A 13,145-nucleotide genomic window follows, 5' to 3' on the forward strand; every position below is an offset into this window, starting at 1 on the left:
TTGACCCCAGCTAGAGGAACCTGATTGAGCTGCCAATGACGGTTTGCCTCAAGGGTCTGTCGAGTCTCGAGTCAGGGAGACCCGACGGCTCCACACTAGTCATTGGGCTTGTGGAACCCCGGCCTATATACCGCCAACCTTCTGACAACATTGCACATGAGGTTCACCTCTAACTGATTCTCCTTCTCTAGGTACTTGGAAAGCCTCCTGAGGCAAACCAGTGCTGGAATAATCATCCACTCCCCTGCTGTCAGAGCCTTTGTGACAATGCCTGTCGAAAATCTCCAGATATTCAATGCCGAGGAATATTCAGATGTTTCAGGTTTGTGAATATGTTCTCATTAAGATTCTTGCCAGTCCTCTGGTGAAATGTACCTCAATTCCGCCAATCTAGTGAAAACTCTTTGAGGAATTTAAAAGTGCAAATCCTTTCCAGCACTATCTTTTGCACTAAATTAGAAAAAAATCATTGATATAGACTGTAAAGTTCTTGTCGGATGGCCTGATTTATACTACAAGAACACTTGTAGTGAAAGCTATAAACAATTTATTAACATTAACTGTGGGTCAAATATATACAAAACAACAGATGAATAATAGTATGATCACGCACAAGTAACCTCTCTCTCAGCTCCCCAGTCAGTCTGAGGTCAGATGACTCCAACATTCACTTATATACTAATGAGACTCCTAGTGGTCAGGCGGTGAATTACAACACAACCATGATATCTTTACACTGCCCACAAAACTGATCATTCCCTTCAATTGAACTAATCCCCCGCCCCTCATCCAGCACGAAAGCAAGATATCGCGGATGCTGGGAATCCGATATGAAAAACAGGGGAGGATGGGAAAACATTGCGGCTCTGGCAGCATCTGTGGTCAGAGGAACTGGGGTCGAAATTTTACGGCCGTTCCAGCCGACGGGATTTTCTGGTCCCAGCTTATGACAACTCCCCCCGCCCCTGAAGCCCCCCCCCCCCCCCACCACCCCCCATCCTCACCATGGATTCCCTGGTGGTGGACGGTGTGAACAACGGGTGAACTAGTTGACAGTGGCAGGTCTGGAGGATCCAATGGCGGGTCGGCTCGACCGTGGTGGTGGGGTGGGGGGGGGGAAATCCCACCCAGAGTTTCAGCTCGATGGTCTTTACCTCGAGTGCTTCATCCCATTTCCTAGCGAACCGGCTTGTCGCGTCTACTTCCACCACTCTCCAAGGCAGCGCTAAGTTAGGGTGCTTTTTCCAAGGGCCAGTGCAGACTCGATGGGCCGAATGGCCTCCTTCTGCACTGTAAATTTGATGATTCCCAGTGTCTCCCTGATCAAAAAATATTCTGCTTCTGCAAGAGGCCCTACAAGAGGGGATAACACCCGTCTTTGCCACACCAAACTCTATCCCCATGCACCAGGCACTCCAGCGTTATCGCACACCCAACATTGTTCACCCCCTCCCATTTACTGCTGAACACTGCTCACCACTGTCTCCCCTGGCATCCCATGCGACTGCCCCACTCCCACACGCAGCTCTGATCCCTGGGATCCAGCGGAAATGCTCCATTGCCCGTGAACGTCACTGTTTATCGTTGGCTTTTGACTGCGAGACCTCTGCTCCTGATTTCAATCTTGACTTCACAGAATTGCATGCGTTGGCGGAGCTGATTGGGCCGTACGGGATGCAGCACCTGAGTGAACACCTGATGTGGCACATCACGTCACAGGTGAACGAGCTGAAGGTAAGGGGTGTGGCACCTGGTACTTGGAAGCGCATGGTAAAATAGGACTGAGTCAGCATGGCTTCGTCAAAGGGAGGTCATGTCTGACAAATCTGTTCGAGTTCTTTGAGGAAGTAACAAGGAAGATAGACAAAGGAGAACCAGTGGACGTGATTTATTTAGATTCCCAGAAGGCCTTTGACAAGGCGCCGCATAGGAGACTGTTAAATAAGTTAAGAGCTCATGGTGTTACGAGGAGAGGTTGAGTAGACTGGGACTGTACTCGTTGGAATTTAGAAGGATGAGGGGGGATCTTATAGAAACATATAAAATTATGAAGGGAATAGATAGGATAGATGCGGGCAGGTTGTTTCCACTGGCGGGTGAAAGCAGAACTAGGGGGCATAGCCTCAAAATAAGGGGAAGTAGATTTAGGACTGAGTTTAGGAGTAACTTCTTCACCCAAAGGGTTGTGAATCTATGGAATTCCTTGCCCAGTGAAGCAGTTGAGGCTTCTTCACTAAATGTTTTTAAGGTAAAGATAGGTAGTTTTTTGAAGAATAAAGGGGATTAAGGGTTATGGTGTTCGGGCCGGAAAGTGGAGCTGAGTCCACAAAAGATCAGCCATGATCTCATTGAATGGCGGAGCAGGCTCGAGGGGCCAGATGGCCGACTCCTGCTCCTAGTTCTTATGTTCTTATGTTCTGGCATGGATAGAGGATTGGCTGACTGGTAGAAGACAGAGAGTGGGATAAAGATGGCAGCCAGTGACTAGTGGTGTATCTCAGTGTTGGGACCACAACTTTTCACAATATACATTAATGATCTGGAAGAAGGTACTGAAGGCACTGTTGCTAAGTTTGCAGATGATACAAAGATCTGGGGCGAAATTCTCCGACCCCCAGCAGGGTGGGAGAATCGCCTGGGGCCGCCGTAAATCCCGCCCCCGCCGTGGCAGAGATTCTCCGCCACCCGGGAATTGGCGGGGGCGGGCATCACGCCACTCCGATCGGCGAGGCCCCTGCGGCGATTCTCCCGCCGCCGAGGTTTGAACCACCTCTGGTGGCGGCGGGATCGGCGACCGGGGTCCTGGGGGGGGCGCGGGGCGATCGGACCCCGGGGGGGTGCCCCCACAGTGGCCAGGCCCGCGATCAGGGCCCCCCCTCAGAGTCCGGGCCAGTGCCTTGGGGGCACTCTTTCTCCTCCGCTGCCGCCACGACCTCCGCCATGGCGGAAGTGGAAGAGAAACCCACATCGTGCAGCTGGCCGCTGATGTCACCGCCGGCGCATGCGCTGACCGGCGAAAGCCTTTCGGCCAGCCCCGCTGCCGGGCGGCGGGCCTGAAAGGCCACTGGCGCCTGTTTTTTGAGCCAGTCTTCTGGTGCCAACCGCTCTGGCGCGGGGCTGGTCCCCAAAGGTGCGGAGAATTCCCCACCTTTGGGGAGGCCCGACCCGGAGTGGTTGGCGCCACTCCCCTATGCCAGGACCCCCCGTCACGCCGGGTAGGGGAGAATCCCGCCCCTGTAGAGGGACAGGTAGTATTGAGGAAGCAAGGGGGCTGCAGAAGGACTTGGACAAGCTAGTCGAGCGGGCAATGAAGTGGCAGATGGAATACAATGTGGAAAAGTGTGAGGTTATGCACTTTGGAAGGAGGAATCTAGGCATAGACTATTTTATAAATGGGGAAATGCTTCGGAAATCAGAAGCACAAAGGGACTTGGGAGTCCTTGTTCGCGATTCTCTTCAGGTTAACGTGCAGGTTTAGTCCGCAGTTAGGAAGGCAAATGCAATGATAGCATTCATGTCGAGAGGGCTAGAATACAAGAGCAGGGAAGTACTTCTGAGGCTGTATAAGGCTCTGGTCAGACCCCATTTGGAGTATTGTGAGCGGTTTTGGGCTCCGTATCTAAGGAAGGATGTGCTGGCCTTGGAAAGGGTCCAGAGGAGATTCACAAGAACGATCCCTGGAACGAAGAGCTTGTTGTATGAGGAGCGGTTGAGGACTCTGGGTCTGTACTCGTTGGAGTTCAGAAGGATGAGGGGGGATCTTATTGAAACTTAGAGGATACTGCGCAGCCTGGATAGAGTGGACGTGGAGAGGATGTTCCCACTTGTAGGAAAATCTAGAACCAGAGGGCACCATCTCAGACTGAAGGGACGATCCTTTAAAACAGAGATGAGGAGGAATTTCTTCAGCCAGAGGGTGGTGAATCTGTGGAACTCTTTGCCGCAGAAGGCTGTGGAGGCCAAATCACTGAGTGTCTTTGAGACAGAGATAGATAGGCTCTGGATTAATAAGGGGATCAGGGGTTATGGGGAGAAGGCAGGAGAATGAGGATGAGAAAATATCAGCCATGATTGAATGGCGGAGCAGACTCGATGGGCCGAGTGGCGTAATTCTGCTCCTATGTCTTATGGTCTTACACAATTCGCTGGCTCGTGTACCCGCGGGGAGTGATACCAGCCGTGCAGCGACACCCCTGGGCAGGCACCCAGCCCAGGGAGCAATCATTCGCTAAATCCGTGCGGGTTTCTGATTGGGTTTTCTTTGGGGGGGGGTGGGTAGCTGGGGGGTTGGACAGGGTGCGGGGGAGGTGCACTGAGGGTGGCGAGGCACGCGGTGTGGGCAGGCCAGGCCTGAGCTGAGCAAGGCGGCCTAGCCATCAGTAAGATTGCCAGATTGAGATGGGCAGAGAGAACAGGACGTCAAGCTCGACCACGCTGTCATAACAGGAGCTGTCTTTATGCAGAAACTGGTGGTGGAAAACATGGACATCTTGGCCCAGGTCAAGTCCAACCTGCGGAAACCGAATGTGATGACACAGTTTGCCAAGCGTCTAAGCTGTGAGTAACATGGTCCCACCTGTCTCATAATTTATCAATTCTACATGTTATACAAACGTTCTGATGCATTATCAGTTGTACCTGCAGACTAACTTTCTGCGATTTCTGCACAAGGAAACCCAGATCCCTCTGCACTGAAGCACTTTGAGGTGTCTCTCCATTTAGATAAGAAGTTGCCTCTTTATTCCTCCGACAGAATAGATGACCTCACACTTACCCACGTTAAACACCATCTGCCACATTTTGGCCCACTCACCCATCCTAACTCTAACCATTTGTAAATGTCTTCTAGATTTGGCTATAGACTATGATAGCTGAATGTTGCGGTACCTGTCTCTGATTCATTATGTTTCCAATACATTCCCAAAGTAATATCTTGCTTCACCTGTCCGATAGGTTTCTTTCCAGTCCATTGTCAGGTACACCCTGATGCAATACCTGTCCAATAATGTCTGATATTGTACCTGTTGGAACATTCCCTGTCCGATATGTTGTCGGGCGCTGTAGCACTTTGAAACTTTACTTGTGAATACATTATCCGTCTGACATGTTTGCTGCCTGATATTTCTCTTGGCGGGGCGGCACCGTAGCACAGTGGTTAGCACTGTGGCTTCACAGCTCCAGGGTCCCAGGTTCGATTCCCCGGCTTGGGTCACTGTCTGTGCGGAGTCTGCACATCCCCCCCCGTGTGTGTGCGTGGGTTTCCTCCGGGTGCTCCGGTTTCCTCCCACAGTCCAAAGATGTGCAGGTGGGGTGGATTGGCCATGTCCAATTGCCCCTTAGTGTCCAAAACGTTAGCTGGGGTTATGGGATTATGGGGAGAGGGTGGAAGCGTGGGCTTAAGTGGGGTGCTCTTTCCAAGGGCCGGTGCAGACTCGATGGGCCGAATGGCCTCCTTCTGCGCTGTTAATTCTATGATTCTGTCCAAAACATGAAACAAAATGACATGAAAATCACTTATTGTCACGAGTAGGCTTCAATGAAGTTACTGTGAAAAGCCCCTAGTCGCCACATTCCGTCGCCTGTCCAGGGAGGCTGGGACGGGAATCGAACCGTGCTGCTGGCCTACCTTGGCCTGCTTTCAAAGCCAGCGATTTAGCCCTGTGCTAAACAGCCCCTTTTTAAAAAAAACACTGGGCAGGATTCTCTGACCCTGAGGCTAAGTGTTGATGCCGTTGTAAATACCGTCGTGTTTTACGACGGCGCCAACAGGCCCCCAGGAGCAGCGATTCTGAGCCCTACAGGAGGCCAGCTGCCGCATACGCAGTGCGATCGGCGCGATTGCCGCGCATGCTCAGTGGCTCCCCTCTCCGCGCCGGCCCCGACGCAACATGGCGTCGGGCTCCAGGGGCCGCCGCGGAGCAAAACAGGCCCCCTGCCCGAGAGGCCGGCCCGCTGATCGGTAGGCCCCAATCGCGGGCCAGGCCACAGCGGATGCCACCCCCTGGGGTCGGACCCCCTCCCCCCCCCCCCCCCCCCCGGAGAAACGGCGGTGGTGGGCCGTATTGAGCGCCCAATGGCTCCAATGGCGCCGATTCTCCGCTCACTGTAGAATGGGCAGACCGGTGTCGGGGCGGCGTCACGCGATTCGCGCACGGCCCGGCGATTCTCCGACCCGGCGTGGGCTGACAGAATCCCGCCCTTTACCTCGCAAGCCTGTGAACGGCAGGGCTTGCTTGCTGGTACTTTACTTCACAATGTTTTACCTGGCTGGTGCATTCTCTGCTATTTTTGACGTAAATAATGATAAATCCCGGGGGAATCAGATTGATCAATTTGTTTCTATCCAGAAACAATGCAATCGGGTGCCCGCTTTGATCACTAATCCTCAGTCGGTGCCCACTTCCGAAGAATCGGCACGTCAAATCTGCAATGTGGATGGAGCTGGAGTTATTGGGACGTTGCTTCAGTCAAAAACTGAGCTAATCTCTTATTACTGATCCTGTCCTGGGAGTGTTTGATAGGGACAGTGTACAGGGAGCTTTACTCTGTATCTAACCCCGTGCTGTACCTGTCCTGGGAGTGTTTGATAGGGACAGTGTACAGGGAGCTTTACTCTGTATCTAACCCCGTGCTGTACCTGTCCTGGGAGTGTTTGATGGGGACAGTGTAGAGGGAGCTTTACTCTGTATCTAACCCTGTGCTGTACCTGTCCTGGGAGTGTTTGATGGGGACAGTGTAGAGGGAGCTTTACTCTGTATCTAACCCCGTGCTGTACCTGTCCTGAGAGTATTTGATGGGGACAGTGTAGAGGGAGCATTACTCTGTATCTAACCCCGTGCTGTACCTGTCCTGGGAGTGTTTGATGGGGACAGTGTAGAGGGAGCTTTACTCTGTATCTAACCCCGTGCTGTACCTGTCCTGGAGTGTTTGATGGGGACAGTGTAGAGGGGGCTTTACTCTGTATCTAACCCCGTGCTGTACCTGTCCTGGGAGTGTTTGATGGGGACAGTGTAGAGGGAACTTTACTCTGTATCTAACCCCGTGCTGCACCTGTCCTGGGAGTGTTTGATGGGGACAGTGTAGAGGGAGCTTTACTCTGTATCTAACCCCGTGCTGTACCTGTCCTGGGAGTGTTTGATGGGGACAGTGTAGAGGGAGCTTTACTCTGTATCTAACCCCGTGCTGTACCTATCCTGGGAGTGTTTGATGGGGACAGTGTAGCAGGGGCTTTACTCTGTATCTAACCCCGTGCTGTACCTGTCCTGGGAGTGTTTGATGGGGACAGTGTAAAGGGAGCTTTACTCTGTATCTAACCCCGTGCTGTACCTGTCCTGGGAGTGTTTGATGGGGACAGTGTAGAGGGAGCTGTACTCTGTATCTAACCCTGTGCTGTACCTGTCCTGGGAGTGGTTGATGGGGACAGTGTAGAGGGAGCTTTACTCTGTATCTAACCCCGTGCTGTACCTGTCCTGGGAGTGTTTGATGGGGACAGTGTCGAGGGGGCTTTACTCTGTATCTAACCCCGTGCTGTACCTGTCCTGGGAGTATTTGATGGGGACAGTGTAGAGGGAGCTTTACTCTGTATCTAACCCCGTGCTGTACCTGTCCTGGGAGTATTTGATGGGGACAGTGTAGAGGGAGCATTACTCTGTATCTAACCCCGTGCTGTACCTGTCCTGGGAGTGTTTGATGGGGACAGTGTAGAGGGAGCTTTACTCTGTATCTAACCCCGTGCTGTACCTGTCCTGGGAGTGTTTGATGGGGACAGTGTAGAGGGGGCTTTACTCTGTATCTAACCCCGTGCTGTACCTGTCCTGGGAGTGTTTGATGGGGACAGTGTAGAGGGAACTTTACTCTGTATCTAACCCCGTGCTGCACCTGTCCTGGGAGTGTTTGATGGGGACAGTGTAGAGGGAGCTTTACTCTGTATCTAACCCCGTGCTGTACCTGTCCTGGGAGTGTTTGATGGGGACAGTGTAGAGGGAGCTTTACTCTGTATCTAACCCCGTGCTGTACCTATCCTGGGAGTGTTTGATGGGGACAGTGTAGCAGGGGCTTTACTCTGTATCTAACCCCGTGCTGTACCTGTCCTGGGAGTGTTTGATGGGGACAGTGTAAAGGGAGCTTTACTCTGTATCTAACCCCGTGCTGTACCTGTCCTGGGAGTGTTTGATGGGGACAGTGTAGAGGGAGCTGTACTCTGTATCTAACCCTGTGCTGTACCTGTCCTGGGAGTGTTTGATGGGGACAGTGTAGAGGGAGCTTTACTCTGTATCTAACCCCGTGCTGTACCTGTCCTGGGAGTGTTTGATGGGGACAGTGTAGAGGGAACTTTACTCTGTATCTAACCCCGTGCTGTACCTGCCCTGGGAGTGTTTGATGGGGACAGTGTTGAGGGAGCTTTACTCTGTATCTAACCCCGTGCTGTACCTGCCCTTGGAGTGTTTGATGGGGACAGTGTAGAGGGAGCTTTACTCTGTATCTAACCCCGTGCTGTACCTGTCCTGGGAGTGTTTGATGGGGACAGTGTAGAGGGAGCTTTACTCTGTATCTAACCCTGTGCTCTGTTTCTTCTTGACTCTGGTGATCCACTGTGTAATTGTGTGTGTGCCTGTATTAGGGGATGTACAGCAGTACCTGTATTACAGGTTCGCCGGTAGCCCCTGCCAGCTAGCTCCGCCCACAAGGAGCCGTATAAATATGCATGAGTTCTCCTGAGCAGCCATTCTACCAGCTGCAGTCAAAGGATAAACATCTAACTGTAATAAAGCCTCTCTTGTACCCATTCGTGTCTTTAGTACAATTGATAACGCATCACTGTTCACATCACCTCTTTTCCGTTACAGCGTCTGACAATGTTCTGAAGAGGATGACCATTATCGGCGTGATCCTGAATTTCCGATCTATGGCCCAGGAAGCACTTCGAGATGTAAGCGAGGCACTTCCTGTCAGTCACATCACTGTGGATTGGGCACTCTCAAGATATCTGAAACAGCTGGACAAACTCGAATTTGCTTCCAAACCCTCTGTACTTCCTCGCAACCTCCCATTCACTGCATATTGCCTCACCTTATTAGCCCTCCCAAAATCACCCGAGGTAGGAGCTGTGCTCCGAAAGCTCGTGTTTGAAACAAACCTGTTGGACTTTAACCTGGTGTTGTAAGACTTCTTACTGTGCTCACCCCAGTCCAACGCCGGCATCTCCACATCATGGCTCCCAAAATGCATCACCTCACACTTTTCAGCACTTTTCTGGTGTGCACATCAGAGATTATTCCGAAGCTTTCCTGATTGGAATGCCACACCCTACTCTCCATAAACCCGAGGTCATCCAAAACTCCTAAATCCCGTTCATCCATCACCTCGATGTTGATCGACCGACATTGGGGCCTGGATGAGCAACACTTGGATTTTAAGATTCTTATCTTGTTTTCAAATCCTTCCGTCCCTCGACGGTAGCATGGTGGTTAGCATCAATGCTTCACAGCTCCAGGGTCCCAGGTTCGATTCCCGGCTGGGTCACTGTCTGTGTGGAGTCTGCACATCCTCCCTGTGTGTGCGTGGGTTTCCTCCGGGTGCTCCGGTTTCCTCCCACAGTCCAAAGATGTGCGGGTTAGGTGGATTGGCCATGCTAAATTGCCCGTAGTGTAAGGTTAATGGGGGGATTGTTGGGTTACGGGTATACGGGTTACATGGGTTTAAAGTAGGGTGATCATTGTTCGGCACAACATTGAGGGCCGAAGGGCCTGTTCTGTGCTGTACTGTTCTATGTTCTATGTTCTAACAACCTCCAGCCCTACAAACCTCCAAGGTATCTGTTGTCCTCCGATCTTTTCCACCTGAACATCCCAGAATTCTTTTTTTTTAATTTAATAATTTTTATTAAGATTCTCACAAAATATAAACAACAAAACAATATTAACAAAACAACCATGGTTAAAAACCCAAGACCAACACCCACCCAACTCCAAAAGCTGAACATCCCAGAATTCTAACGTGCACCCATTCTTCAAATATGGGCCGACGTTTCAGTCATCGCCCGTAATATCTGCTCATGTGATTCAGTGTCACATCTTGTTTGATAAAATATTTCCGTGAACTGCCTCGATGTGTATTACATTGGCAAAGGTTTTTTTTTCTTCCAATTAAGGGGCATTTTAGCGTGGCCAATTCACCTACCCTGCACATCTTTGGATTGTGGAGGTGAGAGCCACGCAGACACGTGGAGAATGTGCAAACTCCCTCACACAGACTTACCTGTGAATCTAGGAACATGGGAATAAGGGCAGCACGGTAGCACAGTGGTTAGCACTGTGGCTTCACAGCGCCAGGGTCCCAGGTTCGATTCCCGGCCTGGGTCACTGTCTGTGTGGAGTCTGCACATCCTCCCAGTGTGTGCGTGGGTTTCCTCCGGGTGCTCCGGTTTCCTCCCACAGTCCAAAGCCGTGCAGGTTAGGAGGATTGGCCGTGATAAATTGCCCTTAGTGTCCAAAAAAGTTAGGAAGGGTTATTGGGTTACAGGGGTAGGGTGGAAGTGAGGGCTTAAGAGGGTCGGTGCAGACTCGATGGGCCGAATGGCCTCCTTCCGCACTGTATGTGCTATGGCTATGGATGGCACGGTGGCACAGTGGTTAGCACTGCAGCCTCACAGACCAGGGACCCAGGTTCAATTGCAGCTTTGGGTGTCTGTGTGGAGTTTGCACGTTCTCCCCGTGTCTGCGTGGGTTTCCCCCTTCTGCACTGTAGGGATTCTAGGACTCTCTTTAGTGAGTGTGGGGGGAGGGGAATCCCTTGAACAGACGTACCTCTGAACCCAGGAACATGGGGGGACGGAGTTCTGCCTTGCACTTCCAGCTGTGGCCACTTCTGGATGGGGGCGCTGCTGGGACCTCGGAGGGAAGCAAGCTCAGGTGACCAGTCCCCGGAAATGTTGCGCTAACGCTGTTTCTTGTCCGTCGGCAGGTTTTATCGGGTCACATCCCGTTCCTCATGGGCTCCATTCAGCTTCTGAGTGACATCATCAGCCCAGCCACGGACACCAAGGTATGAGCGGCGGGGTCAGGTCGTCAAGGGGTGGGGGGTGGGCGTTCATTGCACCTCACGCCAGCGTTGCTGCAAATGCCCTGTTCTGCCTCTTCTCAGGGTCAGATGAACTGTTAGAGGAGCGTTTTTGTCCAATACTGTCGCGCAAAAATAAAAACAGTGATTTTTTTTTGTTGGATGAAGGGATGGGACCAGGTGAGGCAGATTTAAGTTCAGCCACATGATGTCTGTGAACCAGCAGCAAAGGCTTGTGGGACTGACTGGTCTGCCCCTGTTCCCAACTCTGCTAAAAGCGACAGGACAGGTTTTGATCACCACTCTGTTTTTTGTGGGATCTTATCCCCCCTGCCGTCCGTCAGTCAAGGCCTTCAAAGATGTCCTCGGTCAACCGGGTTTCAACTCCAGCTGGCTCGCCACTGACCTCTGCTGGCAGGTGTGTGTAAGTGTTCACTGGGCACAGGCCCAGGCCTGCCCACTACAGTCGAAGAACAGGCTGGCAGCCTCTATACATCCTCCGTCTTGGCAGCTGATCACTTCTGAGGGAGAGAGAATATGCAGCCCCTTCGGGAAAGGGACAGGAGTGAGAACGAGAGGCGAGAAACTGTCAGATGAATCAGTAAAACTCAGTGTCGCAGACTTCGAGCTGGCCCTGGATCTGTCTGGGCCCAATCCCCTTTTGGAAGCCCGAGCATGTTTGCCCACACAATACCCACCAACTAATATGCCCACCAATTTGTAGCTCAGAAGATATCTCCAGGAGTGACAGCAGATGGCAAGGGCCTGGTAAGGCCTGGTACCCAGCATGCAAACTCCTGTTTGAGGGCTACGGAAGTGTCGCATGTGCTGAGAAAGAGGAGGAATATCTTAGAATCATAGAACGTTTTCAGCCACCCAGCTTAATTCCATTTTTCCAGCATTTGGCCCATAGCAGGTTACGGCAGTCAAGGTCCAGATCCAGTCACCTTTTCAGGGAGTTGAGGGTTTTTACCTCTGGACCAGTTGGTACCGTACCGTCCACAACCCTCTGCGTGGAAAGTCTTTTACCCATCTACCTATGAATTACCCATCCATCTATTGAATCTATCTACCAATCACGGTCAATCTGTGTGCCCTGGTCACTGTCCTCCCTGCTAAAGTAAGTGGGCCTTGTCGCTGTATGTGGCCTTCGCCAAGGTTCACAATGGTACTGCCATCTGCTGTGCCACGCAACCCTGCTTGGCAGTTGTGGGTTCTTGGTTTGCCTGTCTCCTGACTCAAGTGCAGCTCCGCAGTCAGAGCTAACCCCCGTGCCACCTTGGCAGATATGGCCAACTGCATGCTGGGTACCAGGCCTTGCCATCTGCTGTCGCTCAGGTAGAAGAGCCAATCACAGGTAAATGGAAAGCCCCCTCCCCCCCATGGGGCTACCATGAGGGCTTGTCCCTAGCACTGCCCGTGGCAGAGGGTGGCACTGCCAGGGTGGCATTGCCCGGGCATGTCCCTCTTTCCCCCCCACCCCCCCAGTCCCAGGGGTTATATTTACCTTTGCGCTCTCATAGGGAACGCCTCGATTGGACCCCGTATTAAAAAATAAATAGGATGCGGAAGTAATAAATAAATAAATGCAAACCATTATCGACTCAAACGTTTCCCAAATTGACCTCTGGGTCGCAGATCCGATGTCAGACAACGGTCCTCTTCTCCTGGAGAGGTGGACGCGATCAGTCGGGCATTTACCAGGGCCACCTCACCCCGACATGCACCAGAACACTCCGAGAGAAATGATGTCCTGAGTAACCTGTTTCTTGACTTCTGCAGGATATGTTAGCTATCTCTGAACTGACGTCGGCAGCGGGGGCATCATGCCAGGTGGATCCCGCCCTTGTCATAGCGCTTTCCAATCAGAAGAATGGTAAGTTCACACGGGCGGGTTGGTGGGGAGGGGGGCAGCAAGTTTTAAAAAACAATACAAAGGGGTGGCTGGATGAGTGTCAGGGATGAGATTGAATTATTAGAGGCTGCGGCAGTGATTGGCAGTCCCAAACGGCGTGTCGTGCCTTCCTGGTGGGTTGAGGACAAACATTTTCTCTCCCAGTCAATAATGTGCAGGATTCTCTCCCCCA

The 13,145-nt window shown here is 52.0% G+C and overlaps 1 protein-coding gene across 1 annotated transcript in view; it reads left to right on the top strand.

Moving 5' to 3' along the window:
• Positions 1–13,145, top strand: part of LOC119958082 (nck-associated protein 1-like) — a 28,648-nt gene that overhangs the window by 1,415 nt on the left and 14,088 nt on the right. Inside the window, exons 2-7 of the mRNA XM_038786309.1 lie at positions 192–322; positions 1,637–1,734; positions 4,464–4,557; positions 8,847–8,929; positions 10,963–11,043; positions 12,841–12,934. Of these exons, the coding sequence (XP_038642237.1) occupies positions 192–322; positions 1,637–1,734; positions 4,464–4,557; positions 8,847–8,929; positions 10,963–11,043; positions 12,841–12,934 (581 nt within the window). The remainder of the gene's footprint in view (positions 1–191; positions 323–1,636; positions 1,735–4,463; positions 4,558–8,846; positions 8,930–10,962; positions 11,044–12,840; positions 12,935–13,145) is intronic.

The sequence above is a fragment of the Scyliorhinus canicula genome, chromosome 28, assembly GCF_902713615.1.
Source record: "Scyliorhinus canicula chromosome 28, sScyCan1.1, whole genome shotgun sequence".
Lineage (NCBI taxonomy): Eukaryota > Metazoa > Chordata > Chondrichthyes > Carcharhiniformes > Scyliorhinidae > Scyliorhinus > Scyliorhinus canicula.